Genomic DNA, 18,922 nt, shown 5'->3' on the forward strand with positions numbered 1-18,922 from the left:
TGCTAAGTTCAAATACTTGTTTCTTTGAGAAACAATCCTACAACCAGTTATTCTACTTTGAAATGTGCGTTCGGTGTCAGAATGTCTGCTTTTGTTTTGGTCTGTGTGATCCCGCCCACTGCCAATTTACCCAATAGTATTTCGACACTCCGGGTTGCCAGTTGACGGAAAACACAGCGATGGAAGCCAGCAAACGAACATGGCCTAAAAAGCCTTGGCAATAAAAACATTGCAAACATATACATTAGCTGATCAACTTTTACTTTAAGACTCGTCGCTTCCTATTGTCAATTCGCAGGGAGTTTGATTGACATGCGATCTGACCAATCCGCTGAATCCACCATTTTTGTCCGACAAAGCAGTCAGGAGAGTTAGTAGATTAACATGGGGGGATTTGAACTTGAAAAGCGGAGTGTACTGACGCCTTTCCGCGGTTAATACAACATTCCTTCTGATGTTCATTCATGTTTATTTGATGCTATAAATGAACTAGAAGGAAGAGATGATCGGTTCACGAGCAGCTTTAACTGAGGCGGTCTGTCACGACACATTAAAGAGCCACAAAACGGTATTTATTGTTTAAATTTCTTTAAAAAATGACCAAATTTGAAAGTTGAGACTTTGTTTCATATCAAAAGTAAGCTGGTCTGTCCTGTCTGTCAGCGTGTTGTCAGTGTCCTCTCTGCTCCGCGATGTGTTTTTCACTGCGTGAGAACATGCTGTGGCGTGAGAGCGGCGTAGCTTGTCGGACATAGCGACAGTAATTAAAGGGGGCGGGTCTTTGCGAACGGTCAATAATACACGTTTCTGTTGCGTGTCCTCAATCTGGCAACCCATGTGAGCGTGGAGTCTGAGAATGGAGAAACAACCCTCTCCAATATTTGCAGTACTAGCAGTCAATATTATAGAGTGCACCTTTAAAACAAGAATTATGACTAGCTGTTTATACTTGCAAGGTTTCTTTTGTATATAGGTAAAAGCCTCACACACAAAGCCGAGAGGTCCTATTTAGCTGGTCACATGCAAATAGTATGTGAAAAACATCAGAGCCTGAACTGAACAGAACAAGTAGCCTGAGCTGAAATGTTAGCAAATGCCCTCATTTGGCTTCCCCCCCCAAAACAGACGGTTTTCATATGAAGACTTAAGGTGCTGTGGGTAAGATCTACCCTGCATCTGACACACTACTTACTAGTATTTAAAAAAACATTATCAATTTTGAAGTCAAAGTCAAATGAAGTGTCGACCCAAATACATGCATGTAGTGGTCCTTTATCGATAAACCAAAAGCTCTACCCTGTTCCTCCCATTTTATGGACACTACCCTCATCATACACATGATATACAGTAAATGTCAGTATTTCTTGTTCATTACCATAACAAAGACATCAGGACTTTGGTAATTTAAAGTAGCTGTATACTACTATTCTCTGAATTGTTTCACAGCTCTGCCAAAGATGAGAATAAGTGCTTCTGCTCCAGTTATACTGACTGGCAATTATTGAATAAAATGTTACAATTTTAAGCAAAGATGAGAATAAGTGCTACTGAGCCAAGAATGATCTGTCTTTACCGACTGGGAATTATTGAATAAAATGTTCAATTTTAAGCTCTATGAACAAGTTAAAGGGGTCATGACATGAGATATCAAATTTTCCTTGATCTTTTGACTTATATGAAAAAAAAAAAAAAAAAGAAACACTGAAATATTTCTCAAAATATCCTTGAATGGTATTTGAGCAAGTAACCGAATTTTCCTTTTGGGTGAACTATCCCTTTAAATCAAAGTACATTCTTTGACATAATTGTTTCACAGTTCAGTCAAAGTGCTATTTCTCCAATTGTACAGAATAGCAAAAAGGATATTTTATCAAACTACTTGGCAATGCATTTAAGAACACTTAAGAACATCAATACATATTTCAATAGCTGCATGTTTTAAAACAAAAGAGAACTTCAGTTGACTTTCTCTATTAAAGTTTCATTTTCTCTCCTGTTTTAAGTTTCTAATGAGGCTGGCTAACAAGCAGGGAAACATATGCATCCCTTTAAAATGTAGCACCACTATTTCAAATACACAATGCTACTGAATTGCTGAAACAGTGCATTTTCTATGAGAGAAAGTTTGTGAACAAACTACAAGCTTAAAGTGGCATAACATCCGACCTGTGCGACAGGTTTTGTTTTAACATCGTCCTCCATTCAGATAATATAACTACGGTACATTCATTTTCCTGAACACTAGTTTCAGTTAGAAAATAAGCATGTGGCATAACTTACTAGGTTATAGCTCCGCTTTATGTAAGCAGCCTGTAATAACAGCTTTATCTGTTTAAATTAAAGGGCAGTTTCACCATGTGTTCATACTAGAGCCAATCTTATTAAAATATTTCACAGATGGACCATCATAACATTTAAGAATCAAATGAGTATCAAATAACTAATCTGCCATCTGTAGTCGGACAGCGCTGATTTGTGTAACTCATATTTGTATACAGTGGAGTCCAAAAGTAACAAATATATATATTTTTTAAATGGCACTAGTGAAAACACGTTTTTCTTTTGAGTTATTCTTGGCAAAAACAAACACAAAGAGACCAGTGTAGTCCGACTCTCGTAATGAGTCATAAATCAATCAATAATGCTACATTCAGACTGCAGGCCATTTTTGTGAAACCACATGGAATCGGATCTTTTTTATTCTGATTTGGGCCGTTTCCATATGTGGTCCTAAATCAGATACATGTCTAATGCATGTTAAGTATTACGGTGACAGCTCTATACAAGCAAAACTGCATGAGGAAAACGTTGCTCTCTTGCTCCTCATCATCGTCTGCACACTAATTCACTGACTTCAGCGGCACATCACCTTATAAATGAACGCTTAACACTGACTGCGCATGCGGGTCAGTTCAGGATCGTGACAAATGTGAACAGCCAAACAAAAGATGGGACCTGAGCAATAAATCAGAATTGAGCACTAAGGCTTGGAGTGTGAACGTAGCCTAAGATTCACGGCGTGAGTTCAGTACGCTTTACTAAATCAACATCTGACCCACTGAACTGCCACTTATCATTACTTTCACTGATGTGCATCTTGACATTTTGTGTATCTATCTTTTGTCAAACTTAAATCAACTCACTGGTTGGTTATGACAATGTGTAAATATATTTGCAAGTTTTTTGTAATAAATTATACACTAACATTCAAATGTTTGGGGCTGGTAGGCTATGTTTTTTTTGTTGTTTTTTTAAAGAGGCCTTTATTTGAAGACTTTATTTTATTTATTTTATATATATAACAATATTGTGAAATGTTATTATCATTTGTAATGTATTTTATTCCTGTGATGCAAACCTGAATTTTCAGTATCAGTGTCACATGATCCTTCAGAATATATAAATGTCTTAACAGTCACTTTTGATCAATTTCATGTATCCTTGCTAAATAAAAGTATGAATTTCTTTAAAAACAATCTTACCCCAGACTTTTGATTGGTAGTGTATTTTTAATAAACCAAAAAAAAAAAAAAAAAAAAAAAAAAACATTCCAAAATCCCAGATTTTCAATGTGGTCTCAGACCTTTGGACCCCACTGAATAATTGTTAATACATTCAACATATTCACTTCAATATTTGTTATTTACATGTACACTCCTTGCTAAGCTCCGCCTCTGTCCCTAAACCTCATACCCATCTGACCTCCTCTGCTGGGACCAGCTGTCGTAACCCAGTCTCCCAGCAGAACCTTCCAACAGTTCCCATCCAGACTGACCAAGTAACCGCTGCTCTTCATCCTGCTCAAGATGCTCTCCTGAAGACCTGAGGCCAAACAGCAAAATAAGTTGGACAGGTGCTCAGTTAAAAAAGTCAAAATGAAGATAGAAACACATAAATAACACACTGACTGCTTTATCTGCTCCCATAAAACCAATATAGATTGCAACATTTTGAACAATCAGGGTCTTTGTCAAGCAACAGGAACAACAAATATCAAGGGAATTCAAAATCACATATATAATAAACACACACGAGATAAAGCTAACCAATTATCCAATAAGCAAAAAGAAAATATCAAACAATTATTGAAAAGGGAGACATCATCTGACGAAGACCTTGACCAGTTTTATGGGAGCAGATGAAGCAGTGTGATGTTTTTTTACATTTTATTTCTTTTATTTTATTTGTACACACTTTAAGGATAACTAAATGTAAAAGAACACAGAAGGGTAATTTATGTAAGGGGCAACATGATCTTCTACTGTCTTGATAGGATCACATTAATTAGTTAGTGGGGACAACCTGTCCGCTACAAGGACATGATTTATATTGAAGTGCTCGGAATTGTTTTCCGCAGGTAGTTAAGTATAGGAAGATAAGACCTAAAAAAAAAGGTAACCTAAGAAATGATAACATCTAAATGAAAGGTGCAGTAAGCGATTTCTGAGAATCATTGTTTATATTTGAGATCAACCCAAACAAACACACCCTCCCTTCATTGCTCCGCCCACAAATTGGATGTCTCTTCATCATAGCAGAAGTGTAGCAAAATAAAGCTTCACGAAAAATAAAGAACGAACGATAAGGAAGAACAAAAAATTAACATACAGTACACAAGAGTATATACAAGCGTCCGTTTTCAGGCCTTCCCGCTCCCTAATGTCTCTCCACCACTGGAAATCTTCTCTAATATTAACGTAGGTCCAAAAGCTTGTTTGATCATAACCCTTCTTTTTTCCAGTGATATTCCTCTGACCTTTTCTCTTTTGTAATGTCTCTCAGCCATCTCTCTTTCTACAGTCTTTCTTCAAATCTCTCTCTCTACAAGTGTGTTGTGCTGCTCAGTCTGATTCACTTTCAACAGTGTTTCTCAGAAATAGTGTACTGCACCTTTAACTGGTTTTATTCAAGTCAAAAATATTATTAAATTACTCAATCAACCTAAATACATTAATTTATACCAACAAATTTAATTTGAATTGGTTAAATCAAGTAAAAAAACAGCTCTTTAAAGCTGCAGTCCGTCGTTTTTCCTCTTTGTCGCCATCTCTGTTAGAAATCTGCAATTGCAGTTATTCGCGGAATTATTAACTGTGCGTGGGTAGTAAATCGGCATGAAGCAGCGCGGATGAACACAATGTATTGAGGCTGCCGCGTCGCTGTGGATACTGTAACGTTACTGTCATCAGCAATCTCAGAGTATACTTTTTGAAAGTGTCAACATTAGAATTTTCATCGGAAAATGTCATCTGAACAAGTAAGTAACATTCACTTTTATTCTGACCAAATTCGGGTGGTGGGGGGAAGCATTGCAGTAGCTATATCATGCTGATTAATTCTAACGATTGCTTATATCACGTCAAAACGTGAAAAATATATTTTTTCTGTAGCCACTCTGAAGTCCGAAGTCTTTGGGTTTTACAACTGGTGAATCTCCAGTTGTCACTGGTGATTGTCGCTTTAAACTTTCGGGATCCGCCATACCAAGTGCTAAGCTAAATCTCCACCTCCATCATATACACACGCTAGCCGGGGACTCCTTCTCTATGTGTACAGAAGTGACGTAATGACGCAAAGACATGCTCGAAATTCCCGCGGAAATCCACCAGTACCACTGGAATTAAAATCATTATTACAAGCTTTCCGTTTTGAATCGAGGTAAGGCAAGCAGATCGTTTTGAACACTGGCTGGTTACGTTTTTTTTCAAAAATGTCTTTTTTGATATTTTTAAACCCCAAAAAGTGCCGGACTGCAGCTTTAAGTTACCACTTTTTACAGTGAAGCTTAAAAAGTTAAATGGTTACATGAATTACTCATTACTGGGTTAATGTGACTTTTCTTCTAAAAGTGAAAGCAATAATGAAATACCTGCTTTGTGTTATTCTATGTGGACCGAACTCTGATGGCAGAGGCTCCTGAAATAATGAGAAATTAGAGAAATACAATAGGGCTGACATATTTCTGAAATAGAAGTTCATTACTGCAATCCTGAAGTAGGTCATGTCAGGTGATTCATTATCAATGGGAATATCTTTTGTTTACCAGTACAGGGTCAATGACTTGATGCTCCGGCATTTAAAATGACCTGTGAAATTAATTAAAAGTAAAAAAAAAAGTGGTGTAACGTCTGGAGAACTAAATGATTTCATTATTAAAACATTGTAAATCTTGTAATACTAGCATAGTCTTTTATAATAATATCTTTTGAAAAGCCATGGAGCAATTTTGTTTTAAAATACTATTATTTAAAATGTTGTGAGGCAAATCACAATGTGATATAACGAACATGAAAACAATAAAAACAGAGGAGTTTCTTTTTTTAAACTTTCTAAACCCCTTTTTTAAATAATAATTGAGTCGTGAGATATACAGTGTTATGTTGATGCATATTTTGGTGACATACAGAGTGAGCCGTGCAGTAATGCCTGTGAGGGACGCTCTGATAATACTCCAGGAGTCTCTCGGCCAGGGAAATCCGCCGCAAAAGGCTTTCAATGAACCGTCGCAAACGAACCTTCCCACACATCTCATGCTGCGCCGCTGCTTCCAGGAACTTCTGGATGGTGACAACTTCCCTGCGATACAGTCAAAGCTAGTTACTGAACAACAGCTTCATGAAACATTAGGCTCTCATCACAAAATGTAAAAGGATTAAAGGGGTCCAATCATATTTCAAGTCCATAAACGTAGTATTGTTTCGTTCTGTTTCTTGCTTTTCTACACGAAAAACTTTTTAGTGTAAAAATAAGCCACAGAGTTGAGCACTTTCTCAATTTCATTTTTCATTTACACCCCCTCATGTCATTCCAACCCTATATAACTTTATTTGTGAAACACAAAAGAAGTATGTTGTATATTAGAGGTCAGAGGTCACTCTTCCGCCAGAACTCGACTTGCGTACGGTCATTACCAGAAGCCAGTGATTATATTTTCTAAAGTTATAAATATGGATATTTTTCATACAGAAATGCATCGCTTCACTTCACCCCCCCTGGAGCCGTATAGATTACTTTTATGATGGATGGATGCACTTTTTTGGGCTTCAAAATCTAAGGTACCATTCACTCCCATTACTGTATAAAGCTTGGAAGAGCCAGGAATTTTTTTTATATAACGCCGATTGTGTTTGGCTGAAAAAAGAAAGACATAAACACCTAGGATGGCTTGAGGGAGAGTAAATTATGGTATAATTTTAATTCTTGGGTGAACTTTAAGGGTATAGGGGGCGATTTTGGACACAGCCTTGGATTAACTATTTATATGGATTTCTAGATGCGTTCACGCCATTCTGACAAGTAAAAAGCCTTTAGATTCTCGTACAACTCTTAATTACAACTTTTAAACTCAGAATTTTCTAAAAGAGCCAACTTGTACCACCCGACAGGCTGACTGTCATCTCGTAATTATGGTAATTACGACAGTACAATCTCTTTATGAAGGTTCAAAAGCGTCAAGAGCACTGGTATATTTTTCTTTTTAAGGCCATACTTTTGTAATCTGCCTCCTTACTTATGCTCTCTTCTGACTCTTAAAGTCACTACAAGGAAATGTAATCTTAGATCATACGGGCAAATCATGCATGATATCCCACGAACGCGAACTGTCTTCGGTGAAAGTGCCTTTACATTTTTTGCACCTTTTTCCTGGTATAAATTGCAGAATCAGCTCAAATTTGACTGTTTACCGACAATGACACAATTTAAAATGAGGATAAAGGACTATTTGCGTACTAAATGCACATGTGCTGTTACTGAGCGCTGCTGGTGATTATGTTGAGATTATGTTAAATTGCCAAAAATGTCTTTTTTTGTTAAATGTTTGTATATGTATTTTTAATGTGGAACTATTATTCTGCTGTCTTGGCCAGGACTCCCTTGAAAAAGAGATTCTGAATCTCAATGGGATTATTTCCTGGTAAAATAAATGTAAAAAAAAAAGAAGAGATTTAGGTGAGTAGACTTTCAATAGAGGGACAGAATCTGTCATGTTTCATTAAAAATATCTTCGTTTGTGTTCCGAAATGTTATGGGTCTGGATCGACATGACGGCGAGTAAACGAGTTAGCGAACTAACCCTTTAAATCTTTCACTCACTGTTCTCTCCGCTCCAGCTCGTGCTCCGAGATGCTGAGCTGCTGCCTCAGTGTGGCGATCACCATCACAGCGGCGTCTACCTGTCGGCTGAGCGCTCGCTCCCGCTCCAGCACTACCTGTTTCTCCTGCGCCAGGTGATGCGAGTGAGCGCGCTCACACAGGATAGCCGTGTCTGTCTGCGCTAGCTCTGAGCTCAGCCGTAGCAGACGCCGCTCCATGCTGCTATTGGCTGTCCTCATCATCCCCTCCAGCCTCTTCTCCACGCACGCCACCGGAGCCGAGAGGGGTCCGGCACCGGCTGATGCGTCCCCAGCGCTGAGGCTCCTGTCGTGGGGCGTGAGCTTTTGCCCTGCGGCATGCTGGGATTGAGCGTGGTCAGCAGGGAATGCGTGTTTGCGCTCTCCTCTCGTAGTTGAGTTAGTATTGGTGCCGGCATCACGTAGGTTATGCACGTCGGAATTGGAGATTTTGCAGCCTTGCATTCGGTCTGTGTTACATAACTCCCTTGTGGACAGGAGGCTGATGTCATGTTTAGTGTGGAACGGGTGGCTGTATTCAAGGTGAGCTCTGAGGGAAGAAAGACTGTGGAAACGTTGGTGCTCTCCACATCTCGGGCAGCGGAAAGGAAGTTGAGGAGGGACCCCGGCTCCACACGCCTGACCGTTCTTCACAAACAGCGCTGTGTTGCGTGTGCACACTTTCTGCTGCATGACACAGATAACCTATCAACAAAAAAGATTACAAATTTGCCACCCCAGTTCTTAGATATAATAATACCTTATAGCAGAAATGGCAAACCAGGGTCCGCAGGCCAAAGTGGGCCTGTGATGACCTTTGATTTGACCCATCATATCAAAACAAGGGGGAAATTGAAGCATATTTCTAATGTATCTTTTTGTTTTAGTTTTTTAGTTTTAATCATGTCAAATTTAATATAACATAGTTGGATATAACGCAAAATTTACAGTACGTTTGTCCCACGGCACTCCTGTTACATTTTTTATCCTTCTTAGTAATTTTTTTTGTTCATTTCTGCCTTAGAGGATAGAAAAACCTACAGAAAGAACAACCATTAACAGGATTCTACCTTAGTAATATAAAAATATATCAGGCAGGCTGATTAATCTGGCTATATTTGGTATATTTGTCAATGCACATTATTTGCATGTAATACAAAATATGTGTAGTGATTTTTGAGTAAAATGTATACAATTGTCTTGTCAATGCACATCATTTGCAGAAAAGCACATAATGCTTTTATATTAATTTGTACAACAAAAAGTATTGTCAATGCACATTTTTTTGTATATAAGGCAAATATTTGCAGAGTTACAACTATAGTTGTCGACCGATATGGGTTTTTCAATAGACAACACCGTTATCTAGAGAGAGCTCAATGGTGGCTGAAAAAAATACAGATAATACTGATGGGGCAAGTTGTCACACTTTCGTTCCACTGAATATTTCCCAGGCTAAGCACATATTTTAATATCTGGGTTACAAAAAAATCTGTCGGACATTTCTATCGGTATCACCCAGGAAAAAAAGATACAGTTAATTTAATGCATGTTGACGTTTTGTGATGTCCCAATAGTGTTGACAAAATCATGAAAGCAGAATAAAACATAAGACCTAATTAATTTACTTATAAAATGAAAACTACTTTTTCAATTTTTTTATTCCATTCAGATTCATACAGTTACAACATCCACCAGATTTTTACACATCTAGAACATATTTTTTTTTTCACGTTTTTACATTTAAAAAATGAAATGTAGTTTGTACAAACGTGTAAAAGTCTGTTCTCAGTACAGGTATGTTTCATGTCAGGGTGGAAGCTGTCACTAACTGATCAAGGGTTAGCTGGTTAGCATAGATCTGTTAGCTCCTGCTGGTAGATGATGTAACTGCGTGAATCTGAATGGAAAAAAATATTTGGAACAGTAGCCTACCTTTCATTTTATAAGTGAATTAATTAGGTCTTATATTTTATTCTGCTTTCACGTTTTATGTCAACACTATTGAGATGTCACAAAATGTCAACTTGCATTAAATTAACTTATCTTTTTTCCTAGGAGATACCAGTGGGGGAAAAAATCGACAGATTTTTTTTTATCCCAGATATTGAAGTATGTGCTTATACAGAAAGTGGCTTTAAAAAATAAAGCTAAGCTGGAAATGTGTAACAAACAAGCAAATGTGTGTATTTGCCTGTTTGGTATTATGTGACAACTTGCCCCGGCGGTATTGTCTGTATTTTATCGGCCACCATGAGCTCTTTTTAGATATCGGCTTGGACTATTGAAAACCCCATATCGGTCGACAACTATGGTGTGCATCCCTTGCTGTCTAACTGGTCATCAAAGCCTTACAAAGACCGTATATATGACAGTATCATTCAAATAAAACAAAAAATAAAAAAACTGACATCAACACTTGAACCACTTGTCACGACTAGACGGCGTGCTAGATATTCATTCAGAATATAACAAGACAATTTCCATCCATTATTACTAATTATGTTCTTAATTTCAGCAAATCCATGGTTTAAATAGGTTAATGTAAAGCTTTGGCAAATCAAATGCATGCACATCGGTAGTGAGATGCATTTGCACATGTTTTAATGGTTTACTTATATGCTCAAATCAACCGAAGATCACGCCATAATTGTTTTTATACTTACATTTAACTACCACGGAGATATTTGTGCAAATCTTCTTAAGCAAGCAGTGGGCAGAGTCTGAAATCAGACAGGTAGTCAGCTGACATTTTCTATAACACCACAAGCATGCGATCATACCTTGATGAACGAGCTCCAGTGGGATTGTGTATTGTAAGCTTTGATCAAACTGTTGATCCTTCGGGTTATCTGTTGCTTGATATTTCAGTCCGAACCCCACTGGCCACCCTCTCTGATTGAGATGTTACAGTAAAAACGATATCTAGGTGTATGAAGTCATCTGGGTCAAGAATGAGCGTGACAGCAGCGACAGAGGTGACATTGATTTCTTTTCATGTGATGCTGAATGCAGTTTTCGTGTGCAAAATGTCATCGCATTATGTGTAAAATTATAATCGCTGTAAAAAGATCACTGACTGAAAAGATTCGGTCAGAACATTCAGGATTCATTAGAATGCAGTGCGGCAGACCGTCAGGTCAATCTATTTAAAGACAGACGGGGGAGAAGCGCACAAAATCACAGCATTCATACAAACCCACATTATTTGATCATTTGCATAAACTAGTTTAAAATGTAATGTACTTGACATATTAGTATGAATTACACAAAATGTATTAATAAAATCGACTTATTTAAGCACACCTATTTAGTTTTTTTCGATAGCCCAACCTTTCACAGTTTAAAAATGGTATCGCCCAACTGCTGTATAGGTAACGGCGAGCTTTGAAAGAAGCTGATTGGTCGATTCGCGCTTGTGTGATCCTTTGGTTTGTTGTGCGGAGAGAGGCTTGTCTTGAGGAAGAGGCCAGTATGGATCCACCGCGGGATATTCAACATTTTAAACGAAATATTGGCACTCGATCCACGGTATCATCGTGTTCCTCTCTCGCCATGGAGATCAAGAGAAAGAAAATAAGAGAAAGCATGTTTTTTCAAAACGAGGTGAGTCTGTTATGCTGGAATTCACGTTGTGGTTGTTCATGTCTGTTGTTATTATTCAAGACTAACGTTAACCGATACATTCAATAATTTTCTCAGGCCAAAGACAGACATATGAAGCGATGCACAAATGTGCATAACACGCAGCAGATAATAGAAGACATGAATTTGTTGTTCATAACTTCTAAGAAACTAAAGGTAGTCTGTGTATGAGGAGAGTGTGGTCATGTTTCATTCATATTCTATTATCTAACTTGCATACCATCCATGTTATGTGTTGGAATCCTCCAATGGACCAAATGAGTGAAAATACAGCTCTAAAATTAGTCAATGTTTAGATTGTTTTGCGTCTTTTTGTCCGACTAACGTTACTAGTCTTCATCACCACCTGCTTGCGATATCCGATTCGTGGACAAATCGTTTCATGTGAATCGGATCTTTTTAGTGAATTTGTTTTGCGGCTTTTGATTCTGACTCGAAACTCCATTATGAGCCGAAAACCAATAATTGAGCTAATGGTAAAATCATGAAATGACTATTAATAAACTAACCAAACTTAAAGGGATAGTTCAACCAAAAAAATCTGTCGTTTATTCACCCTCTTGTTGCTCTTGTCCATCAAACCTGTATGAATTTCTTTCTTCTGCTTAACGTTAATACAAAAGAAGATATTTTGAAGAATATGTGTAACCAAACAGTTGTTGGACTACTTTGACTTCAATAATATTTTTTCCCCCAGTCAAAGTAATCCAACAACTGTTTGGTTAACGTTACCCATATTCTTCAAAATATCTTATTTTGTGTTCAGCTGAAGAAGAAATTTAATACAGGTTCGTAACAACTTGAGGTTGAGTAACGTTACATGTGATGGTAAAATTGTCGTTTTTGGTGTTGAACCATCTCTTCAAAACCAGTGTCCCCCTCCATATGATTTATTGTAATGTTTTTTAGAATATAATATCATGCCATGGTCAATGTGATCTGATTACAGTTGGACTAAATAGTTATTGAATCTAAGTTTTAAAAGAACCGATTCACCAAAAATGACTCGGACTTCCATTACTTTCACTCCCTTTCATCGATCCATGTCCCCTAAAGTAGGGTGAGCTCCTCTTCTCTTCCAGCTATTTTTATGTTACTTCATTGGCTCATTCCCATTCATTGGTGTGCAGACCATTGATCCCCAATGCCCATATTTCATCTCTCCATAAATCAGCATGCACATGCATCAGGAATCATTGTAGAATAGACTGTGTGGTAGTTCTTCTTTCCCATCTTATTCTTCCTCTTGTCTGAATTTGTTTTACTCTGAACTGTTTTGAGAGCACTCGTCCATTAAGCTACTTTTATTTCTCCTTATGGATTTTGGCCTTCCAATAGGACCGTGATATTCAGGAGAAATTGGAGTTTGAGATGCGAATGAGAGCCGGGGCTTACAAGATTCTGGTTGCCAGCACTAAAAAAGAGCATGTGTTGGACGCTTCCAGGAGTCTGTTAACCTGTAATGCCAGGATTAAAGCCTACATGAGTGAAGCCCAGAGGAGGAAAGCGCACCAGGACATCAGAAGGTTAGAACAGCAGCTGTATTGCTGGCAGTATTTAGTGGAAACTCATGTAAATGATCAAACATGCATATAATATACTTTATTTTGTATTTTTAGACCCTCAGTCTCTCAGGATCAAATCCCTTGTAAGGGAAAGGTAGCCATATCTGGTAAAGGAATCAATGTTTCTTTTCTTTTTTCATATAACCCTGTTTGTTATTTGGTAGTAAAAATGTCTTTGTTTCTTTGATTCATGTATTTTTATTTGACTTATCCAGGCCTGCGAATTCCATTGTTTTGGAAAGATTCAGAACACTTTAACAGCAAAGGGAGTGAGTAACAGTATAAAAACTATTATAATTATTTATTATTTTAAAACATCCATGTCTTTGCTAATGTTATGAATGTAATGCAATCTGTTTTTATTAATTGAATGGTTTAGCTTACACACACACACACACACACTACAGTTCAAAAGTTCGGTTTGGGTCCGTAAAAAAAAAAAATCTCAGCGGCAACACGGTAAATTGATCAAATGACAGTGAAGACATTTATAATATTACAAATGATTTCAACTTAAAATGAACAAATATTTTTAAATATCACAGAAAAATTTCCACAAAAATATTAAGCTGCACAACGGTTTACAAAATTAATAAGAAATGTTTTTTGAGCAGCAAATCAACCCATTTAGAATGATTTCTGAAGGATCATACGACACTGGAGTAATGAAAAAAAAAATCAGAGTTATATTAATAAACGCCCTGACGCTTCCGAGCTTTATAATGGCAGTGAATTGCAACCATCAGTTTGAAGCTCAAAAAAGTGCATCCATCCATCACAAACAAACTCCAAATGGCTCCGGGGGGGTTAATAAAGGCCTTCTGAAGCAAAGCGATGAGCTTGTGTAAGAAAAATATATCGATTGTATTCGTCTGAAGAAATTCATACACCTAGGATGGCTTGAGGGTGAGTAAATCATGGGGTAATTTTAATTTTAAAGTCAACTATAAGTAAATGCCGCTTTGGTGAGCCTGAGAGTTCTTTCAAAAACATGTAAAATCTTAACAACCCCAAACTTTTGAACAGTAGTGTGTATAATATATGTATATTTTAAGAAATCTCTTCATATAGTAACTTCTCCTGATGCTATGCATATCTGAACCCAACAGATGCACAGCGGGTGGCAGTCTTTTGTTTGATAAAGATTGGCTCAGAGATTTTTGACACTGAAATGGTGATTGCAGACCCCTCAATGACCGATATTTGCTTTGAAGGTGTCAAAAATTTGTAAGTTCTCATCTTTCTATATTTCACTCTACAGCCATTTGAGAAATATGTGAAAACGATGTTCTTGTATTTCAATAATTTTAACAGCTCTGAAGCGAAGCCGGACTTTGAACTGACATTTGAGCTGTACAGCTGTGGACTGGAGGAGGAACCAACCTTTGTCAACACCCCAAAAAAACTGGCTAGGAAGCTGCGCTTGTCTTTTGGCAGATCTTCAGGCAGGAAACTCTGCCCTCTTCTGGATGGAGGAGACCCAGACACTTTCCTCCAGTCCAACCCAATACCATTGTATGCGAACATGGATATAATGTCCATTTCCTTAATTCAAATAATTGATATTGTTGTACTAGAGAAATGCATGTATAAAAAAAACTTTTTTGTGTCAGAGGTGCACAGTACTCACTGTTGGCGTACACCACACTGGGCTTGGAGCAGGCAGAGGGATCTTTCCAGTCTCATTCTCTTATAATCATGCAAAATGGTAAGAACAAACAACCCACATTTGAATAATTGACCAGCATAGTGGTTCTGATTGACCTCCTGCCATTGGTCTGTCAGTGGAGGCTTCATCATGGCTGCCGCTGTATGGAAACCTGTGCTGTCAGCTGGTGGCACAACCGGACTGCATGACACAAGACATGATGAGCAGTTACCTGAGCCAACAGGTAAGACATCAACTGGTGTTTTTCTAGTAAAGATTCATGTCAACATTTGTGAATGGAATGAAATGTGTAAAATCTGCGTTTTGTTTATTATCCATTTAGCTAAGCATTGAGGGTTTGCAACGCCGCTGTAAGTTATATTGTATGCTGAAGGCTGGACAGATTTCATGCTATTACTCTCCTGAAGAGATTCAAGCAAAAGTGGAGCCCAGCCTCATTATTCCCATAAACCGGGTAAGAAACATTTCTAAAATGGCCTTTTCCCCCCCTTAAAGCTGCTATGTGGAGTTTTTCTACTAAAATGAATCCATTTTTTATTGCCTGTGTGTGAAGGGGTTGTAATCTCACAATAAAATGATCCACTTGGCGGGTTTTGCTATTACCTCTGAAAGCAAGTATTCCTATTTCTATGTGAAGTCTCCGGGTCGGATTTGCCGTGAAATCCAGTGAGGTGACAGACCTGCATGCGCCTCTCGCCTCGTCTACTGACTTTGCACTCAACAGCGACGACACTGCAACTTTATGACATGGAATCTGCTAATATTACTAAGAAACGACCAGCACAACACAGACTCCAACACAAACTCCACATAATAAGAATAAATTTTTTTTTTAAAAAAAGCATGCGCAGGAGCACTCGCTTGTAAACGTATTGGTTGCAATCTGAAACATCACCGCTAGATGCCGCTGAAAACTCCACATAGCCCCTTTAAACCCTCAAAATGCAAAACTTTGTTTTTAGGAAGGAATGTATAAGCTCAAGTGTTCTACTGTGTTTGAGGTCACCACAAAATACAAATGCCTGGTCTTGTGCATGATTTTATATATTTCCAAAAGAAAAAGGTTGCGTTTAAAAAAAGGCTAAAAAATAAAGATTAGTTCACCCAAAAATGAAAAACTTGACATCAATTACTCACTCTCATGTTGTTCCAAACCTGTTAGACTTTCCTTCATCTTTGGAACACAACTACAATTTTGCTGCTTAAAAACATTCAATAAGGGAACTTAAAACTAATCCATCAATTGAGTCCACATTTTCTGAAGAGACTCGATCGCTTTATATGGTGACCCGATTTAATTTATGCTTTTATTCACATATTAACAATTGATCAGCGAACATAAACAGAAGCTCATCCATACTTGCTTGATCCAGGAAAACAAACCTTTCGTTCTAGCTTGAGCTCAAACGTGCTGCGTAACATGAGAATGAACCTCATTGGTTCTCAAGTCAAGCATACATGCTTGAGATATTATACATTTTAATATCAGCCGATGATGGTTATATAATAATTGGCTATATCGCTACACTGCTATATGCAGCCTTTCTAATCTAATAAGCTTGTAGTTAACACAGTAATTTAATTGCGGTCAATGTTAAAGGTTACAGCAATAATAGCAAATGACTGACAAAGCTTTACCATTTAAGATACATTGAAGAACCATTGTAAAATATGTAGTATAGTGTTTGTGTGTGTGTTTGTGCAGGAGACCCGTATTCGTGTGCTAGAAAAGGACCACCAGAGGACTGGCTGTAAACTCAACCTGATAAACCCGGGAAATGGAGACAGCATCAGTCATGTGTTCATTACTGAAACTCCTGACATCTTACAGGAGTGGCTGGATGCCCTCTGGCAGCACATTTATGACCAGGGTCAGTTCAACTAGCATCTGTTAGAATTCAAAGCAAAATAATTTTGTATGCGTTGTTAACAATTATTACGAACTTATTCTTAGGTCAGTGGCTACATGCATGTGACAAGCTCATGGAAATTGAGGTTTTGTCACCACGGAAACCCCCACTCTTTCTTACGAAGCAAGCTGACTCTGTTTATAATGATCTGAGTGAGTAATCAAGGACATATGTATCATTTATAATATAATATAAGAGTGACTTGTTCTGCTTTTGTTAACTAGATTAGGAGGAACGAGTTTAGTCTAACTTCCTGTTATTTCTGTGTTCGTTATTTGGTTAATAATGTATTCTTTTCAGGCATCGGGTCCCCTGGGAAATTTGAGAGCTTGACTGACATAATTCACAATAAGATTGAGGAAACTGATGGGCGCTTTCTCATTGGTCAGGAGGAGGACACAGAGCCGCCTCATTGGGCAGCGCTGTTTGAAGGATCCCGGCCAATGGTAGTACAAAAAACGGTTCTGTCACCAGGTAAAGAAAGCAATCAGTCTATTACGAGTCCTGTCACGGGTAGCAAAAAGAAGAGGAGAGCTCCTCCACCCCCTCCTGATAAATTACCCTTTACCAGCGTCTTATCCAATCAGGAGAAAGAGAACGGTAAGGGGGCGAGGCCTCGGACAGGGCGGCCCTCGCTGGATGCTAAATTCTCTGCCATCATTCAGCAGTTGCAGAAGAGTCACGCATCAACACGCAAGAACGCCCCTCTTGGACAGATCGAGCCCTGTCAGCACCCTTGTGTCCAGCAAAAAAGAGATGACGAGTCAGATATACCAGAGAATCCTGGGAAAGAATACAGTCAGGTCCCTCAGCCACCTGTGCCGGCCCCCAGGAGCAAACTGAGGATGTCATTCAGAGAGAAGAGGAACCCAAAAGCCTGGTGAATTAATGAGGCATGAGACGTCTCTTTGATTAATGATCTGTTATGGAAAGATGAAACGCCCTTGGACTCATAAGGAGATAAACTCCCTCTCACGCTTTTCTTGATCCATATCAAGGGTCAGGAGAATGCTGGGAGTGAATGTGAATGTATACATTGCCTCTCTTGTTTGTTCTAGCTTGAACGAACAACTATAATCAGAAAAAAGTTGTAACTTTTCGTAAACCATTTTAATCGCATTTTAAATAACTATCCCGTAGTTGAAACTTTCCCTTTCAAGGCTTAATGACGGCCCAATTAATTTCAAATCTTGATTTACTGTTAAAAGTAGGTTGTGTATCATGGTTTTTTATATTAGTTGTCTGTAATCACCACTCATGATGTAACCACTACAACTAAGCACTTTAAGATTTTGGCTCGCTGCAGTTTAACAGTTTTCTTCTTTCATATCACAGAATTATGTCATGATACGATAGGAAAGTTACGGGTACATGTTTTCTGCTTCTTTTTAAAAACAAGTATCAGTAGATTAAGATGCAGCAGGAACTGGATATATTTTTTGGACTTAATAATTTTATACTTTTGAATAATTAGCATTTAAAAATGTCATGTTAGACACTAAGGGTTTAATCTTCATACTGTTGTGTTGAATCAAGTACTTTAAATAGTTTAAAACGTGTTTTATAAGGTCTGAGCACTATGGAACACTATGTAGGTTATAGTGTGTATGAAAATGTCTTGTTGGGGTAAATTTGTGATTTTGTTTAATATCTTTGTTCCATTTATGTACACATCTGAATGTTTAAGTAGCTCACAATGCATTCCACTAAATACTGTTGTAGATTTTTCAAGATGATTCATGTTATGGTATTTTTGTGCAATCTATTGTTTCTTTTGAACGAAATTGTTCTTTTTCAGTTGTTTTCGAGTAATTCACTCTTCATCATCATTTTTTTATGGGCATCAATGTAAATGGAAAATATATTTGCGGTAATTCTGCTAAAATGAAATAGAACAACATTAAAAAGTTGTACTAAACTGATTTATTCTGTTGTCCTTATTTAGTATGTGCGCCTGTGCAATACAGAAGTCACTTTGTTACTGTGTAGTGTTTATGATTATAAATATTTCGGTGTGGAAAG

The 18,922-nt window shown here is 37.8% G+C and overlaps 2 protein-coding genes across 4 annotated transcripts; one reads left to right on the top strand and one right to left on the bottom strand.

Annotated features, from left to right (window-relative positions):
• Positions 1 to 1,031: 1,031 nt before the first annotated feature.
• Positions 1,032 to 11,022, bottom strand: znf365 (zinc finger protein 365). Of its 3 annotated transcripts, XR_013800063.1 has the most exons (7): positions 10,895 to 11,001; positions 9,884 to 10,011; positions 8,095 to 8,816; positions 6,405 to 6,576; positions 6,044 to 6,086; positions 5,870 to 5,916; positions 3,766 to 3,822 (listed from the first exon to the last, which is right to left on the bottom strand). XR_013800063.1 is itself a non-coding variant. In XM_079633379.1 (6 exons), the coding sequence occupies exons 2-6, from the start codon at positions 9,917 to 9,919 to the stop codon at positions 3,681 to 3,683; spliced, it is 1,119 nt and encodes a 372-aa protein (XP_079489505.1). In that variant the 5' UTR covers positions 9,920 to 10,011; positions 10,895 to 11,001; the 3' UTR covers positions 1,032 to 3,680. The 3 variants fall into 3 exon arrangements, 2 of the variants coding, with proteins under 2 accessions (XP_079489505.1, XP_079489506.1); XM_079633379.1 differs by lacking the exon at positions 6,044 to 6,086 and having other exon boundaries at positions 1,032 to 3,822; XM_079633380.1 differs by lacking the exons at positions 6,044 to 6,086; positions 9,884 to 10,011 and having other exon boundaries at positions 1,032 to 3,822; positions 10,895 to 11,022.
• rtkn2 (rhotekin 2) lies at positions 10,996 to 18,913 on the top strand. The gene is made up of 13 exons (XM_079633376.1): positions 10,996 to 11,089; positions 11,486 to 11,717; positions 13,095 to 13,282; positions 13,376 to 13,428; positions 13,537 to 13,590; positions 14,431 to 14,548; positions 14,636 to 14,836; positions 14,935 to 15,029; positions 15,107 to 15,213; positions 15,313 to 15,444; positions 16,696 to 16,861; positions 16,945 to 17,052; positions 17,201 to 18,913. The coding sequence occupies exons 2-13, from the start codon at positions 11,586 to 11,588 to the stop codon at positions 17,782 to 17,784; spliced, it is 1,938 nt and encodes a 645-aa protein (XP_079489502.1). The 5' UTR covers positions 10,996 to 11,089; positions 11,486 to 11,585; the 3' UTR covers positions 17,785 to 18,913.
• The last annotated feature ends 9 nt before the right edge of the window (positions 18,914 to 18,922 follow it).

This window comes from Phoxinus phoxinus (genome assembly GCF_949152265.1).
Source record: "Phoxinus phoxinus genome assembly, chromosome: 13".
In the NCBI taxonomy this organism is placed as follows: domain Eukaryota; kingdom Metazoa; phylum Chordata; class Actinopteri; order Cypriniformes; family Leuciscidae; genus Phoxinus; species Phoxinus phoxinus.

What these genes read in the sequence shown, in the direction of transcription:
- rtkn2 (XM_079633376.1), top strand. Translation starts at nt 11,586, where the DNA reads ATGGATCCACCGCGGGATATTCAACATTTTAAACGAAATATTGGCACT. An exon ending in GCGCACCAGGACATCAGAAG is followed by an intron (nt 13,283 to 13,375) that starts GTTAGAACAGCA and finishes TTGTATTTTTAG; the next exon opens with ACCCTCAGTCTCTCAGGATC. An exon ending in CTCTGTTTATAATGATCTGA is followed by an intron (nt 17,053 to 17,200) that starts GTGAGTAATCAA and finishes TATTCTTTTCAG; the next exon opens with GCATCGGGTCCCCTGGGAAA.
- znf365 (XM_079633379.1), bottom strand. Translation starts at nt 9,919, where the DNA reads ATGAAACATACCTGTACTGAGAACAGACTTTTACAC. An exon ending in CTGAGAACAGACTTTTACAC is followed by an intron (nt 8,817 to 9,883) that starts GTTTGTACAAAC and finishes TTTTGTTGATAG; the next exon opens with GTTATCTGTGTCATGCAGCA. An exon ending in GAGCTGGAGCGGAGAGAACA is followed by an intron (nt 6,577 to 8,094) that starts GTGAGTGAAAGA and finishes ACTGTATCGCAG; the next exon opens with GGAAGTTGTCACCATCCAGA.